This window comes from Triturus cristatus, chromosome 3_1 (assembly GCF_964204655.1).
Source record: "Triturus cristatus chromosome 3_1, aTriCri1.1, whole genome shotgun sequence".
NCBI classification, from domain to species: Eukaryota; Metazoa; Chordata; class Amphibia; order Caudata; family Salamandridae; genus Triturus; species Triturus cristatus.
The window spans coordinates 643,915,298-643,933,889 of record NC_140583.1 but is presented as its reverse complement, the minus strand read 5'-3'; the positions used below and the strand labels follow the sequence as shown (position 1 = coordinate 643,933,889).

The window sequence follows — 18,592 nt, the reverse complement described above, 5'->3', positions numbered from 1 at the left end:
AGAACATGAGAATCAAAGTTCCAGGCCTAGAGAGCATGATAATCAAAGTTCCAGGCCTAGAGAACATGCCCACCTCAGTTAACTGACCCAAAGAAATTGCTGATTAGAGTTACTAAGTCAGAGAACTTTCTTATGAGAGGTACTGGCCCAGAGCACATGGCATGAGAGTTATAGCTGAAAGAACAAGCCTTCAGAGCCATGACCTCTACAATATGTTTGTTGTTTAACTGAGTTCTAGTGCCAAATAGATTACCGCTCTGTGATGGAATCCAATAAGACCTTTTCTAGTCCCCCAAAGCGTGAACACAGAATGAGATTGTCACATAGGCAGGCGCGGGAAAGCCTCCTCTTTGTTCAAGCTCTGTGTTGAGATGATGGCTGCAAGGGTTCTACTGAGGTGCTTGCAAGCTTCTCAGACTATCACTTAAAAGCTTATTACAGCTCGTGTATCCTTCTTGGTCCTGGAAATCCTTGATAGTTGATATCCTTTGCTCTTCAAAGATTTAGATCCTCTCAGGAAATTTGTTTTCAGCCTTGTACATGAACTACTTGATAGGTCAAAAATAGCGTTATAAATGAGGAAGTCAGTCCAGATCTCACAAATCACGCATCTTAGCACCTGCCATAAATTCAGCAGCATTCCACACCAACTTCAGGCATGCTAGAGCAGATTTTCAGAATCCAGCCGCAGTAACATTTGACAATGTCAGGCTATAGTGGACCAGAGGCTGAAATACAGTTGTGATACCTGTCAGAGGTAGAAAGGTGATTATTTCCTCTGCTGCAATGTAGTTGGTTGTAAGCTGGCGTCAGAACCACTTTGGCATGTTTAGAAGGAGTCAGGCCATGATCCTCTACAAAGACCAAAGACTTTCCTGATAGAAAATGAGAGGCTTTTACCACATTGGTAGAACATTCCTGTGTCTTTACATTGATGCAACTTTTAGGGGGTTTGCACTAAATATCAAGAACTCAGTCTTTGAGAGGTTCAGGATCAAGTGAGACAGGGGGACCAGGTTCATAGCAAAGCATCAGTTAATGACCCACCACCCACTCGCTGAGTGTGACTACAGTGGGTTAGGCACTAATTATTTCCTGACTACTAACTACGTGCATTCTTACAAATTCGGCCTGAACTTCACTTCTGTGAGATAAACTTTCAAAAGAGAAACATTAAGGCTGAAAGATGGAGAGAAACACCTTCAACAGAACAAATGTATTTGCAACATAATGTAAGAAAATGCATACACATTTCGGTACCCAAGATTATGTTCTAAAGAAGAACAATTTATAGGTTGGAAATGAGGTGTGTAAAGCATTATTTTTCTTGCAGCCATATCAGGGTTTTATGAGGTAGTCCTCAGGCTCCTATCTATAAATGGCTCTTCCTGCAGGCCTTGCAGGGCTCCTTTGCTTGTACAGAGAGGATGTACATGACTATCCCACTGGATGCGGAATGTGCACAGGTGGATGAAACAAGGCAAAGGTACTACACTGCTAACATTGGAGGGTCCTCCGTTATGGCGGAGGAGCGTTGTCGCCCCCTCCCACCTCCGCTGGAAGACTGCAGAGGCAAGGACATCAATGAAATGATAATAAAACGTTTTCATTATGATTTTATTTTACGTCCTGAAGGCTGCCTGCTAGCCGAGGAAGGGGCGGGGACAGCCACAGTGACGCTGCAGCACAAGGGAGGAGGGGGAGTGGTGGGTACTGCTAAATGCGCATGATGGTTTGGCCAGCCCCAGAGGGCTGACCAAACAGTAATACGCACTTAGCCTTTCTCCACCTATCTGTATTGAGCAGCTGAGTGGAGAAACCAACACAGGCTCCCAGTCTATGTCTGAGCACCAAACCGAGGCACTCAGACCAATCCCAGTGTTGCTGACAGCCTGGGAATATCATTCCCAGCATGTGAGCAGCGCTGGGATTGGGAGCTGGGTGCCTGCGCGAGGATCGGGAAGAAGGCGGCGGCTGCTAGAGCAGGTAAGTGCAATTTTATTTGTTTTTTCATTGTTTTTTAATTTGCATTCCCCCTCCCCCCTCCCCACCACTTCACAGTACGAGCGGCCACTCCTTTCTGCTAAGTCTGCTATGCAGAGTAGGAGCTTTTGTGGAAACTTTAGGTCGAAGGGTGGTCTAGTGGTGATAAAAGCAGCCTTGACGCCTTCAAGTTAACATGCACCATCTTTAAGAGCATGAATGTGGGCTCATTTGTAGTGTATGCGAGTGGGAATAATTGTGAGTTGGCTCTAGATGTCCCTGTACATGAACTCACCTGGTCTGCTCTCTGTCCCTCAGAAAATAGTACCAAGATCCTGTAGGGTCAGTGTCTGTCTTGTCTTTTCAGCTCAGAGGCTTTCCAGAAAGGAGGAAGGAAGGGAGCCAAGAAGGTGATGATAGTGATAACAGATGGAGAGTCGCACGACAGCCCGGACCTAGATAAAGTGATTGAGAACTGTGAGAAGGAAAACATCACCCGCTACGCCGTTGCAGTAAGTTATTCTCTTGCATCTTAGCACTTGAAGGGGGGCAACGAACAGCGCTTAATTGGTGGCAGAAGACTGAGGTTGGTAGGAGATAGTATACTGAGTAAAGCATGTGGATACATGGGAGATACATCGAAGAATGCAGCTGACAACAAGGCCTAAAGTCCACAGGTCAATAGACTATCTCTAGAGAGCAGACGGGCTTGCACTATCACCACACCAGGCAGCCGCTGGATAGGAACACAGGAGCCTCCTATCCTCACTACAGACAACAAGAGGACAACAACTTAGGAAAGTCCTAACATCACTCTATAGGCAGTCAGGGGACAGGTAGAGACAATCCTACCTTTGGCTTAGCAAGGGTGCTTTCGGCTCTCATGCAAGCAATGAAAATGGGCCCTTGCACACAAACATTGGTAGTAAAAGACAATCATAATTGGGGTGCAGAGGGCCTCTAACACCCTTGGACCACTGTGCTAACGCACTTACTTCACTATTGGTATCCTAGCTCCATCATCACACACAGTCACTGGGCAGGGACAGAAGAGCATGATAACCTCAGCAAAGTTCAAACACTTAGTACATCTCTAGAAGCAGCCAAAAGACAGACATTGATGACCCCACAAGCATTATTATAGACAGCCATGGGGTGAGGACAGTGGTTCATATTAACTTCACTAAAGGCAGTGGTCAGGAATACTGGATCATAGTAGCACCATTATGGGCAGCGAATGGGCAGGAACAGTGGATCATAGAATCATTACTACAAGCAGACAGGGACATTGTGTGATAATCCTACTGACATAACTACAAGAGGTCACAGGGCAGGAAACAAAGGTCCTGCTAGTATTGACGTGAGACAGAAGGCAGTAAGTGAGAATCCTCCTAACTTCTCTAAAGTCAGTCAGGGAACATGTAGAGACAATGTCCCTAACTCCATTACAGGCAGTCAGGGCAGCAGCAAACGAGCCTTCTACCATCATTACAGGCAGACATGGGACAGGAGCAGAGATTCTACTAGCATTCTTACAGGCGAGTAGGGGTGGAGTAGAATGTAAAAAACGAACTTCATTACAGGCCCTAGGGGGCGTAGTGACAATCATACTGACATCACTACAGGCAGGCATGGGTAGGAAGCAATGGTTGTAAGCATATTCGTATAGGCCGAAAGAGGACAAGAGGTGAGGATCCTACTAACACCAGTACAGACACCACAACAGGAAGCAAGTATTTTACTAATAATTCCACCGCATAGAAGTAACAGCACTACAAACAGCTGGGTACGGGACAGAAGGAATGCATATCACTTCAAGAAGACTGTAACTGGAAATAAGGACAATGAAAAATGTCCTAGCTGAGGTAACGGAAAGCTTCAATTCTATTAAGGACATGGAGGTGAGGATTATGCTTGCTTCTTTTTATCAACAAGTGCAATAAAACTAACATTCCCATAAGCACTTGGAAATAGAGCAAAACTTCACAACCAATCATGAACTAACAGTCCAAACAAAGTCCCTTGTCAATGTTGAGACTCCCTCTTTCTTCACACAATTTATTCCACTTCACAATCTTTAGGCATGTTGTTCAGCTCCTTCAATCTCTAGCATAAGAAAGAGAGCCATCACCAACCAGGACTGTAAACACCCAATAAAGCATAGACGTAACAGTCAGTGTTGAACATGTACAGCCAGTTCGCCAGTTCGCACAACTCTGGTTTTGCAAAGAAGCATATAGCCGTAAAAATATATCATAATACATACTTATTAGTCACTGGGAAGGATTGTGGTCGAGATTCCTCGCCGGGTGGGATAATCCTCACCACGAGTCCTTAATAGAATTGGAAATTTCCATTAATTTCAGTTGGGAAATTTTTCATTCTACGGGACCACATGTACGAACGTTTACATGTGAATCGCAATTAGGAAATCGCAATTTCAAATGTATGAAACTCTTTAGAGTTTCACTTGTGATTCCAAGTGTGTCACAAATAGACCTATCTCATTAACATCATGCAGTAGGTCTCAAGTTTGCAACCCTTTGGAAATCGCTGAAAGCACAGAGATGGTGGCCTGCTGGGGACAGCAGACCACCATGTCTGTATTTGCTTTTAAATAAAGCAACATATTGTGTTTTTTAAATACAGCCCGTTTTCCTTGAAGGAAAACGGACTGCATTTCAAAAAGAAAAATGAAAGCTAACTTTTCATTTTTTAAGAATAGGCAGTGGTCCGTGGGACCATTACCTGCTCTTAACAAATGTTTGCACCCACATTCACAAAGGGGAAAGGGTCACGTTTTCAAATGGGTTACCACCTCCTTCACGGAGTCGATAAAATATGAATGTTTTGCCACGCATTCCGGTCGCAAAATATTCATACATGCCCATGCGACTCGCTATTAGGAAGAGACGTCCCTTCCTAATACCAATGCGCAAACCCTATTTTGTGAGTCGGTAGCAGGTTGCTGACTCGCACAATAGGGTTAGTACATGCTGAAAGCCATTTTAGCGGTCGCAAATGACCCAATTCTTCATTTGAGACTGCTAAAAATGGTCGTACATCTGGCCCTATGTCAGGACCGGAGGCGAGGATTATCCTAGTTCAAAGTTTGCTCACCACCAAATGAGCCACAGCCAGCACCGACTTAAAGTAGAAACTTTCAGAGGTGGAATCTGAGGACCAATCTGCCGCATTCATGATGTTCTCCAAATGGGCGCTAGAGTGGGTGCCTACGAAGCCATCATTCCTCGTATCGAGTGTGCCCCAAACACATTGGAGTCAATTCCAGCCTCCTGCATGATCCACCTAACACAGCTGGCAATAGTCGGAGAAGAAACTGCCTGATTCGGTTTTCGCAGAGCGATGAGGAGTTGAGGCACTGTACCACTCACACTCTGGATCTCACCCAGGAGCAGGGATACACAAACACACAGCTATTAACAGGCTTATCGGCTTAAAATTGTGCCGATTGCACCGTGGGACTTGGCTTCCGCTCTCAAAAACTGGAGCAATCTTCACGGTCTCCACACTCCGCTGCACAGAACCGGGCACCGGGCCTATACCTTTTTGCTTTTAATCCTGGTCTGGCCGCCCCATGTTGCATGCATCCCATTTCACGGTCCACCCCGACTGGATGGACAGACTCACCTGCGGGCGGCACGCGGCAGAAGACAGGGCAAGGCAACCCAGGGCCCAGGGGCTAGAAATAATTAAATTATGGCTGCACGGTGCCTCTGGGATACCTCCTCGCCTCACCACCAGTCGCGCGCACTTTTAATTGTGCGAGCCGCGATGCTCATGACAATTGGTCACCAGCCCCACCCTAAGGGTGAAGAGTGAGACCGCGTAGACGCGGAGAAATCTGCGCGCTGCGCATGGAGCACCATTACCTTCACATGATTAACCATTTAATTTATGATGAAGTCTTAATCTAGAGCGAGCTAAGGGCTTATGCGTATTCTAACATAATGTAACCTTACTACCTAATAATGAATTACCTATGAAAAAATCCCAGACTGTCACGGAGGCTAGTGCTTGCTGGCTCTGTGCTGAGGTGGCCCCTGTAGCTGAACACAGCGCCACCTGGCGGGCGGAGGACTGCACCAAGCGCGCAAGGAGCGCAAAGCATTCCTGCAGCCCACAAAATGAAGTAAAATCTGCACAATATCAGGATTATCCAAGGTATTACACATTCACATACATGAGGGAGCCTAAGTGAAACAGGACTTAACTGTGGCTGCGAGCAGCGAAGAAAGAGGAGTCTCAACACTGACAAGGGACTTTGTTTGGACTGTTGATACATGATTGGTTGAGAAGTTTTGCTGAATTCCCATAGTACTTACTGTGGTGTCTTCGGTTGATGAAGAAGACGCAGGAACACACAAAGGTAAAAGACACGTTGGGTTTGTTCACCTCAACCATCAACTGCTAGGGCTCAACTGACAGAGATAGAATTAACTACAGCATTCCTAAGACTGACATTCTACATGGAATGTTAAAACATGGAGATTCTGTACAATGCAAGATACATAATACAATCTCACACCCCTCCCTCCTTTACAGCAATAAAAGCATAGAAACAAAAAAATAAAAATGAAAAAAAACATATCATACATAATCTTTCATGTTCACAGGGGAGTCTGCACACCCTCTGACTCCTTTCCCAAACATTAGTCAACACACCTGAAGACCCAGTAGAAGAAGGAATTATGTTTGTTGAAGAGCAAAAAGAGTTATTATCAACACCATGACTCTCAAACTCGGTTTTTATTCCAAATTCTACCATCCTCAGTTTTAACTGCATTCTTGAATAACTTGACTACATAGCTACTCTTGGAGAACTTAGACCAGGTTGACAACCAACAGGAGTTTTAATCTTCACAAGATCTCCAACTTTCACTTAATTAAATTGAGCGCATTTCCTATTATCAAGATATACTTCTCTATTGATCTATTTATTCTTTTCGCTGCTCCTCCAATCACCTATTTGGTTGTCAACTAGGCCTTTGTTTAAATTCATCCACCCTGGGCATAACTTCGAGTTGGGAGCTCTACCTTTGAAAAGTTAAAAGGGAGACCTTCCCGTAGTCAAGTGTGGTGACATACGATAAGCTGTAATCCTGTCTTGAAGGACATCTTTCCAATTCAAACCATTTGCCCTTGCTAGTTGTATACTCTCTTTGAGAGTTTTATTGACTCTTTCCACAGCTCCATTAGTTTCTGGGTGGTAAATTGCACTTCTCTTTTTTAACAATGCCACAGTTTCTTAAGAAGCTTAAAAACTCATTAGAACAAAATTGTGGCCCATGTCAGAGAGAATACTATTGGGAACGCTTTCTCTCTTAAAGATTTCTTCTAAAAACTTAATGACACATCCTGTAGAAATATCTCTAACTGCACCCACCTCAACCCACCTGGAATACAAATCCAATACAACAATAAGAAAGGGGGTGCCACTCACTCCATGCAACGGACCAACTATGTCAATAACAATCTCGTCCCAAGGGTAGTTCGGTAATTTTCTACATACCATTTGTTGAGTTTTCAAAATCTTATCACTCGCACTACATTCTACACACTCACAAACCAACCTTTCTACTTCTAAATCCATGCCCGGCCACCAAAATTGTAATCTCAGAAACTCCTTAGTCTTCACAATCCTGAGATGACCAGAGTGAGCAAGACTCAGAAGTTTGCTCCTTTTTCCTGCTGGAGGAATAAGTTTGGTGCCTCGAGCAAGAACACCATCAACAACTGATAACTCCTCCCCAATCAAAGCCGACGGTTTCTCTAGACGTTTGTTATTTCTTAACATTTCCATGACATTCTTAATTTCTTGATCTTTCTCAATTTCATCTTTCCATTCAGATTCACTAACCGCACCAGAGGTGATCTCAAAGACGTTCACCACATCATCATCATTAAAAATATCTTCATCTAAGTCATGTACTTTTGGATTAACCAATCGAGAAAGACAATCAGCAGATTTATTGATGACGCCAGGAATGTAATCAACGTCAAAATCAAATTCTTGGAGAGAAATGATCCACTTTCTAATTCTCGAAGAAATTGAATCTAGACTTTTTTTAGAAAATACTTCCTTAAGTGGTTTATGGTCAGACAACACTTTTAATTTAGTTCCCCAAATTAAATTCCTAAACTTCCTTAAAGTCCAGTAGATAGCCAAAGACTATTTCTCAATTACTGAATAGTTATTTTCTGAACCTCTCAGACACCTGGAAGCACAAGCAATTAATCTTTCTACACCCTAGTTCTTTTGAATTAACACCACTCCTAGTCCCTTAGCGCTAGCATCTATCAAAATGTAAGTGGTGTCACCCGGCACAAACGCTTGTAAAGATTGAGCTTTCTTCAATAGAACATAACTCATTAACACACTTGTCTGACCATTGAAAAACAACACTCTTAGCGGTAAATTTCCTTAAATTTTGAGTCTTGTCAGCATACCCTGGAATGGGCTTACTATAGAATTCCACCATTCCAAGGAAAGATAAAAGTTCCTCTTTATTGACTGGTTCATTTATATTCACAATAGAATCAACAAGTTCTTTTTTTGGGAAAACACCATGTCCAGTAATACAATGTCCAAGATAATTCACTTGTTCAGCACCAAACTTACACTTCTCTTTCTTTAGCAATAATCCAGACTCCCTAAGACCTTCTAACACAGCACACACTCTGGAATAATGTTCCGACTTGGAACTACCAAAAATTAATAAATCATCTTGGTACACCTCACTCCTGAAAGTCCTCTCAAAATTTTTGACATGATACGTTGGAAAACCGCAGCCACGGAGACAAGTCCAAACGGCATTCTACGAAACTTGTAGGCGCCCATGGGTGTCACAAACACAGTCAACTCCTGCGAAGACTCATCCAGTTCAACCTGGTGACAGGCTGACGCCAAATCAAGTGTGGTGAAACATTTTGCACCCACCAAGGTGCCAACCATCTCGTCAATAATAGGCAAAGGAAATCTGTCTGCAATAACTTCTTTGTTAAAAGAGCGCAAGTCAATGCAAAGTCGTAGTTCTCCACTGACCTTCTTAGCAACGACTATGGGAGCCAACCATTCTGTTGCTTCAACCGGCTCAATAACACCCATTTCTCTTAATCGTTCAATCTCCTTTTGAACACCAACTTGTTCATTCACAGGAATTCTTCTAACTTTAGCAACCACAGGAACTGCACCTTTTCTCAACTTAATGTGATGCTTGTAACCCTTGAGACACCCAAGTTTGTCTCCAAACACATCCGCAAATTGTTCTGCAAACATAGAGCCTAAATCATTTACTTCTTGTATTTGTACTTGTGGAACAGCATTAGGATTAAGACTAACACCAAGAAGACGTTGGTGGGGCCACCCTAAAAAGCATCTCCACGCTTGGCTACATATACCTTTCCAGCATTCATGCTTCCACACAACTCAATTGTTGCTAAGAAATACCCCAACATTCTAATAGGTATACCACCATAACCTAGTGGAAAAACATCACTTTTAACCAGCTTGACACTGTCACTGAAATATTGTCGAAAAATGTCTTCATTTATCATGGTTAAATGAGAACATGAATCAAATTTGAACTCAAGTTGAACACCTTCAATTTCAACTAAATGAGACGGATGAGTAGCTTCCTAAGCATTTACCTGAAAAGTAATAACTTTGACTTGTGGTTGATCTTTTGTCCCAGGTTGATCTCCTTTCTTTACTTTGCTTTTACAACATCTGGCAAAATGACCCCTTCTACCGCAGGTACTACAAACAACTCTTAAAGCTGGACAGAAAGGAGCATTTGCCAGATGTCCTAGTCTACTACACCTAAAACATGTCAGCTTACCAACACCAGTAGAAGAATTTTCAGTGACAGATGAAAATATACTCTTGTCTTTAGATTCAATACTTTTGTTTTTGATTTGGCAAACAACCTCATCAACATTAGTGCTGGTTGCAACTGGTTTACTTTTTTCAACACTCAATTCATCAACACATTTCATCATGTGTTCCACTTGTTTTGCGACCGTTAATACCTCATCTAAAGGTGGCTCATCTTTTAACCACAATTCCTTTCTAATATTATCATGAGCACATTTTAATACAAATTGGTCCCTTATTCTCTCCTCTGTAGCACCACCAAACTTGCAAGATGAGGCTAATTTCCTTAATGCTGAAACAAATTCTTCCACCGATTCATCTTTTTTTTGTTCGTGAAGGCCAAGATGGTATCTTTCCATAATAGTGCTTAACCGTGGAAGATAATGACGATCCAACTGCAGTATGCATATCTCGTATTAATTTATATTTCTCTAATCAGCAGCGCTGAGTTCAGGTAAGTGTTAAAGCACTTCTTACCCCTCTCCCCTTAGACAATGTAGTAGCAAAGAATGTTTCCGTTCAGCACTTAAGTTTGTAATAGTATGATCAATATGATCCCCTTCACAATAATAATCACAGCAATGAGAATAATACTACTTTAAATGCAACTTAAACCTGAAAGAGTAAAATTGTTCAGCTAAAAGAAAAAAACATATTAAAATACTCTAAATTAATAATTGACATTATAAGTTGTATTGAATTGAAAGAATATATACTCTATGCAAATAGTATTAAAACTCGTTACAGTGGCTATTAAAAATTTAAAAACATGTCTGTAACTAAAATTGCCAAGATAAAAGGGTCAAGTCACTTTCTGAAAATTGCGTAACTTTTATAGGAAAAAAGTTTCTCTCCTATCATATAATGTAAAGGTGTGCCAGTCACCGATAAAACTGACTTAATAATAAACACGAACCTGGTGACCTTTGAATTACCTCAAAGAAAATGCTGAATCCTAAATTAATTTTCTTTCCTTGCTCAAGATTCTGAGAACACCGCTGTTATCACCGCTGTAAACTTGTCAGATCGGTGTCCTCGCAAATTGCTCATGACTGTGTGAAAAATAAAACATCTCAAACGAGAGAGATGGCAATAAAAATACCATTAAGCCAAAAACTTTCACAACAACACACAATGGCTGCTGAATGTGACTTATCACGTAACTCTTGTAGACTGAAACTCCACTTCTTAAGATGGCGCTTGTACGTAATTGTACTTGCGTGAACGTCTGATGAGTTTGGACCGCAGACGTGATTCTCAGTGGAATGCAGAAGAGCTTTGACGCTGTAGACATCCACCGTGCATGAAACGCATCGATGATGTCAATGAACCGCAGATCAGCGTTGGCACTTGCCCCTCCCTCTAACCTCCTCACCGTGTAAACAGGATACACTTCCTCAAATTCACTTCCTATGAGAAGGAAGAACCACGGCTGGAGAAGAATAACCTTCTTTTCTTTACAAATTGGACTGCCGCTGGAGGAGATTCCTTTCTTTACGAACAAGAGAAGAGAAGGGCACTGCCCGCCGGATGCTGAGGTAAAGACATGAAGAGGTGTCCACGATCGTCGCCAATAAAATGTGGTGTCTTCGGTTGATGAAGAAGACGCAGGAACACACGAAGGTAAAAGACACGTTGGGTTTATTCACCTCAACCATCAACTGCTAGGGCTCAACTGACAGAGATAGAATTAACTACAGCATTCCTAAGACTAACATTCTACATGGAATGATAAAACATGGAGATTCTGTACAACGCAAGATACATAATACAATCTCACACTTACGGGAACGTTCGTTTTATTGTACTTGTTGATAAAAATGGCTTCTGATTGAAACAAAGCAAAGGAAGTAAGCATTATCCTCGCCTCTGGTTCTGACATAGAATTTAAACTCAAGCAACAATACAGACAGAAAGAGATGGATCGAGCTCTGTGTGTCACTAAGATATTAATTCTTTGTTACTATGTATGGGTCCATTTATCAGATCAGATGTGTATCAATTTAGGTTTGTGTTCTAGAAACATCTGCACCTTCCTGGTGAGTTGGTTCTGAATTTCTAAGCCACTTGGCCTTTGCCTTATATTCTATTCTGTCCCATTCACAGGAGTTTTCTTTTTGTTAATGCTGGAATCGAGCTTCCTGCTCTATGCGTGAAAAAAATCAGTCTTACTCATTTTTGTCTGTCTGGGGTTTGATTCATTAGATTGTGCATTCTTTATTTTTTGTTGGTGAAAATATGTTTAGCCTGGTGTATACTTCTGCAATATGTTCATAAACATGGTGATCCACCCACAGATAGGTATGATATGTCAGAAACTCCCACAGAGGACATGTATCCCACAGTGGTGGGGAATACACATTAGTTGTTAAAATACCACTCTCACACCAAAAGGGCCCTTGGTGTCATGCTTCATCATAGGGGTTTCCCGCCCCTCTACGGGACGGGGCGTGCTACGACCTACGTTTGCGTGGGAGCACTGATATTAATGAGACAACTATGTGTGATGCGAGGGTGTGAGAGGAAGGGTCAGGAGTGAATGGAAAAGTGAATTAAAAAATACCTGGCTCTGTGGTTTAGAGAAATTTATTATACCGTTAGAGCTGGTATTAGTAAAAGGGTGAAGGGGAGGAGGAATGGATGCCTCAATGAGCTGTGCCTCCTAAGTGTGTCGACATGTTTCGAAGCTTCCCCGTGCTTCTTCTTCAGGTCCTTAAGTATCCCTTCCTAAGACTCACTGTGATTTGTAAAAAAGAAGAAAAAAATGAACAAGGAAGTAAGTAACCTCCTAAGGTGAGTAATGCCTAAATAGGTCTTGTATGGTCCATTAACCTAGAAAAAACAAACACAAAAGGGGAGGTAAAAGCCATATTCACGTCGCTAGATGATCAATCCATCGTGAGAATTTAGTGATCTGAAAAAGAAGTGATATAATGATCTCCTCTTAACGCTAATCATAACATTATCACGTGGTCTGTGGTGAAAATAATGGGTGAAAGTAGACACAAACATTGGACAAAACGCACAAATAACAGAAAGCACACACTCTATTCAGAAAGGAACAACGTTCCTATGATCATAATATCCCAAATCAATAGTTGTCCAGATCGGTGGGAAGGTGTCAAATATCAACATACTTGTTGTAAAGAAAATAAATAACCTCATGAGCTCGTGGACCGAGTGGTGGAAGTGCCAAGTTGGCTATCTACATGGAGGAAAAAGGAAAAAGTATATACCCGATGAGACACAGGACTTACGAGGAAGTAGTCCGAGCAGGGCAACACCTAGACTACACGGCTATGCCGTACTTACAAACTCCCAGGAACAATGTCCAGCTACAATATCCACCCAGGTCGGCTCCGTAGGTAAGACTGAGCGGGTGGGCGGGTGTTTAAATGTTGGTTCCAATTAAGGTAAGCTCGCAAAAACCTGTGATTACACCGTTGCGCGTTAACTCTGCAGTCGGAGACCCGGAACCGGAAGTGGTCCGGCCGGGTCAAAGGTGTTATTGAAAAGGGCGATATTGATGTTTAAATAAAGTATTAGTGAGCCCAACACTGAAATGACACTGGATAAAAGGGAAACCGCGAAGGATACTCCTGTCGGTGGTATTTAAAACAAATTGATAATTCCGTATCGGTGAAAAAAACATCGCCGATAAACATGGAGATAGAATTACATAAACCAATATTACATTCAACCAGGTCTGGGCATAGTCATTCGCCAGAAACCAAGAGAGCGTACATCGGAGGGTGTATTGGAGGAAAAACAACACCCGCTGTAGCCAATGGCAGCGCGTATCAACCTAGGTTGCAGTAAACCAGGTATGGGCACAATCATACATGAAACATGTCAGAAAGATGATTGAGAAGGGGGGTGAGGGTTAATAGTAAAAAACCCAAGGTATAGTTATGTCGTAGCAATCAACTTGGGAGACGGTCACCAGAGAGGCAGTCTTTCAAAAAGGGGGAGGGAAGGCTGCAAAAAACAGAAAGTCCTCACTATAACATGAATTATCAATTGTTGAAAATCACAAATGGAATTGATTCCATGGTATTTCGTCATTGAGCCCACAGATATGGGTGCCAAGACGGAAAACCCAACGTTGTTCTTTTTCAAGAAGGCCATGTTCTCCGTCCAGTTGTTCGATCACTGTCCACTGTAAATCATCAATGCCATGTCTGCTGGATATGTAGTGACTGGACATCTTGGTGGTACTCCTACCACATCTGACATTACTTCGATGTTCTCCGACACATATCTTGACTGGTCTGGTTGTCATCCCCACGTATTCGAGACCACATGGGCAGGTGATTAGATAGACCACATTTTTGCTATTACAGTTAGTAAAACTTTTCTGGTCCCACTCATCACCATTCCTGAATTGGATGTGCCTGCTTCTTTTTGTGAGGTAGCATGTGCTACAGTTACCACATGGGTGATGTCCCTGTATTGGTGGTAGCATGCCTTCAATTATAGGTCTGGGTGTGTTCCTAGGTCTGGTATGGACAAGCATGTCTCTGAGATTTCGACCTCTTTTATGTGCAAACATAGGTTTAGTGATGTTGAGACCGCAACTATTCAGAAGTCACCAATGTTTGTTCACTATCTTGGTGATTTTGTTGGATTGTGTGTTATAGGTAGTTACACATATGGATCTCTCTTCGGCCTGAGTGACCACTTTATCTTCCAATAGGGCTTCTCTGCTGTTGTTCCTCGCCCTCTTAAGGGCTTTATCAATGACTCTAACGGGGTAGTTCCGTCTAATCAGTTTTTGGCGTAGTTCAGATGCTTGTTTTTTGAACTCGTGTGTTTCAGTACAAAGAAATTCGTTTTGTTGATTGAGCCACAGTATGAAGGTAAACTCCATCTTGGAACCACTATTTAGGTTCGCGGATGCTTTTCTTCGCCCCTTGGTTCAAGCCACCAGCACATATTTACGAGATACTAAGAATGTCCTACAAGTGCTGCAGGACATTGATTTTGACCCTAACAAGAATCTCCTCATGGGACTCGATGTAGAGAGTCTTTATACGAGCCTCCCGCATGACGAAACGTTGCTCATTATAGAGGAAGTATTGTTCTCCGCACCTTGGGATTATCAGACACCTCGTAATGTAGTGACAAAACACAGCACCAAATGCACCACTCAATTCATATAATATAAATCAGTCCAAATCTCCAAAGTAGTACGTATTCCAAAGGATTCTTCTTTATTGTTCAATTTAAAATATGAATTTTTTGACAACAGCACACGCAGCCGACGCGTTTCGTCCAACAATGGACTTCTTCAGGGCTGCAACAAATTTATGTACACAAAAACACATATGATAAGTGACATACATAAAGACAAAAACACAAGTAGCACATACAGTACATCTATAGATCTTAAAAACATGTTGAACTGAAGCATATTAATATCAACAAGTGACAGGCTCATGTGAGCACATCTTAAAACGGCTAAAAAGGCTACAACGGTAGATTACAATATTTCAGTGAATAACGGTGTACATTGAGTATCAAATCAATATTGCAGTAAGACATATTTGGTATGACCCTAAAGTGTCATAAGGGGAACTGAGGACTGAAGAAGAAATAACAGTGAAAAGACGAAAATGAAAGAGAGACGTAACCCCAGTGAGCAAAGGAGAAAAATGTCAAGTAAATGGAAACCAGCTGGTGATAATAAAACCAAGAAATAATAGCAAGACGAAGACAGCGTCTTTAGCAAGAAAAAAGCTAAATCTGTACCCACCTAAAATCGTAGGTTGAAAAATCAGCACATATAGCTCTGGTTGGCTCAAATAACAGGTCCAACACAAACAAGTCCAATACGGTATATTCTTAGTGTGAGAACACAGTCCCTAAAGGGGAAAAGAAGGTCACATCAGAGGCCCCATGGGGAAAGGGGTAAATTCTCTAAAGCAATTGTCGTCAGAATGTGAACCTACTTACTGTATGGAAGAGGAAATGGATAATACTAATTGAAATATGAATGTTCAGAAAAGGTATTTCCAAAGTCATCAATGACAAGCCATAGTCAAATGGTGGGTGTAAACGTTAGTTCCTCCAATGATAAGAACGAATATGTCTTATTGTGGAATACCTATGAAGGAAGGGGACATGTTTGAGGCATATTTGAGGCCTGTTTTTCACAAAGGATATACGTTTTACAATTAAAAAATATCGAGAGGCAGAAAGAGTCTAACCAAATTCCTAAAAAGTAAAAAGCGTGGACAAGGGTAAAAAAGCAAGAGTGTAACAATAACATCAATATCCGAAAAGGCCATGAATTAAACCTATCCTCCGTAAGGCAAGATAAGCAGTACCAAGAATTCTATGAATCCTACTTATAACAAATAGGTAAAAGGCCATGAGTTAAGCCTAACCTGCGTGAGGCAAGAAATCTGAAAATCCCACATATAACAAACGGCGAGTGTCCAAGAGGTAACGGTTAACTAAGAAAATGAAGAGCAACCTCAAAAACCATGAATTGCAAGCTATTACTGTCATGCACCAAGACCCTACATGTATGCTTCTTACCCGAATCAGTATCCAAAAACGAAGTGAAAGGCAAGCGTCCGCCCCGTCCAGTGACAGCGACAAACACTCATCAGAAAAGCTTGTTTAAATAGTGTAAAATAACCGACTCGGATAGAAAACACCTGTGAACCATTCCCATGTGTCGGGTATAACGTCAGCCGAAGGGGAAAAGTAACGAGCAACCGGTCGCCATATTGGAGCGATAAACGGAGTCTAAAGAGCCATTGCCCGTATAGTAACGTTAACGGGAAAGTAATCATAAATGTGTCGGAACACTCTCCATAACACTTAATGTGAATAACCAGAATAGTGTAGGGTCACATGTAAGTAGTGCCAGAATTAGCAAGACTTAAATTCAATAAACATATATATTTTAAAAAAGCGAACTGGCTCTCTAAACACGACCAAAATAAGCCGTACAAATCTAAATATAACCCTGATGATTATCCGAAGCATCTAATCGTCTGAGAAAATGTATAAAGCGTGCGTGTTTGTGCAAAAATAAAACACGGTCTCAAACAACGTATATCCTAAGTCCGCCGACATCTTTGAATGGCCAAAATACAGAAAGTATGTGTATAATTGCAAAAACGAACTACTTAACAGGATATGACCATAATACGCCGTACATATCCAAATGTGAATCAGGTTAACTTCTGAAACCACTAATCATTCTAGAATATGTATAAAATGTGCGTGGTTGTATGGAAAAAAGGCGGTCTCCACAACGTATGTCCTGGGTCAGCCGCCATCTTGAAGTGGTCAGGATACAGATCGCTTCCAAAAGGTTGGAAAGTTGTACATCACGGCTAGACGTTCATAATCACAGAAGTAAAACACAGGCAATAACGATATTAAAGGAACCCAGCCTAGTAAAATGTAAATCCATGAGTATCACCAAACGAATAATTGATGCCTAGAATGAGTCAAATACGCTACCCTGAAGGGGTAACCTCCATGATTAACAAAAACTCAATTACTCATGCCTCAAATGAGTCGTAAGCGCTAAAATGAATCAAATACGCTACCCTGAAGGGGTAACCTCCATGATTAACAAAAACTCAATTACTCATGCCTCAAATGAGTCGTAAGCGCTACCCTAAGGGGCTAGTGGACGCCCATATGTTCGCCAACATCAGGGAAGAGAATATGCTGTATATAACTTAGTAAACAGGCCCGACAATAAAGGCAGCCAAATTCAGGGAACACGGTCAGTCCCAGGAAGACAGATGTAAAATATTGGGGAGGCGAATAAAACCAGAGAGCCCCCCGGGGAAGTAGTAAGAGGAAAATCAAGAAATATCCCTAAAACCGGTCATGTACAGTACAGTGCAACAGTCATGTGTCATATGGCAAGGGGTGCCCAGAGGAACAATATAGGACAGGATAGGAATGCAATTAAGGGAAAGGAGCATGGTCGAAGAGTGGAATGTCAGCACATAAGTATGCTAAGTATTGTGTCCAACATGGACATCAATAATATCATAAAGAAGCATATCTAGTTCGAGTACAGCTTAGAAAAACAGAGGTAATCCGGAGAGGGAGAAGGTTAGATGGTCTTGTAGATTTCAGAGAAAGTAATGCATTTCGGATTCATTGTTGTGACCCATCTCTACGCATCGAAGTCTACAAATCCAACTTGCTTCATTTCTCCTCAGGTCCTGTTCCCTATTCCCACCCCTAGGGGAGATCCGTGTGTGATCAATACCAAAAAACCACAGCTCATCCAGATTATGTTGCTGTTCCTGGCAGTGCAATGTTAGAGGGTATCTCAGATCCCCATTCTTGACTGCCCTCAGATGTTCCTGTATCCTGACTTTCAATTCTCTCTTCGTACTACCCACATATATCTTATTGCATGGGCATCCCAGTATATAGATCACGAATTTAGTTCTGCACGTAATGATGTGTTTAATCCTATGCACTCTACCGGTGTTAAATTCGAAGGTGCGGGTTCTGTTTTTGCCTATTTTGCAGACGGAGCACTGGGTGCATGTGAAAAACCCACCCTGGCCATCCCTCATCCAATTAGGGGTTTTGGGTGAAAGAACCAAGCTGGGGCAGAGCATATTTCTTAAATTTTTTCCCCGTTTGTAAGTAACCTTTGGGTATTTGGTGATCTCATTCCTGAGGCCTGGGACCTCCTCAAGTAGTCTCCAGTGTTTGCGT

The 18,592-nt window shown here is 42.0% G+C and overlaps 1 protein-coding gene across 2 annotated transcripts in view; it reads left to right on the top strand.

The window, feature by feature from the left end:
* Positions 1-18,592, top strand: part of ITGA11 (integrin subunit alpha 11) — a 508,108-nt gene that overhangs the window by 249,177 nt on the left and 240,339 nt on the right. For both annotated transcript variants that reach the window (XM_085644636.1, XM_085644637.1), the window contains one exon: positions 2,351-2,495. In XM_085644636.1, coding sequence (XP_085500762.1) covers positions 2,351-2,495 — 145 coding nt within the window. The remainder of the gene's footprint in view (positions 1-2,350; positions 2,496-18,592) is intronic.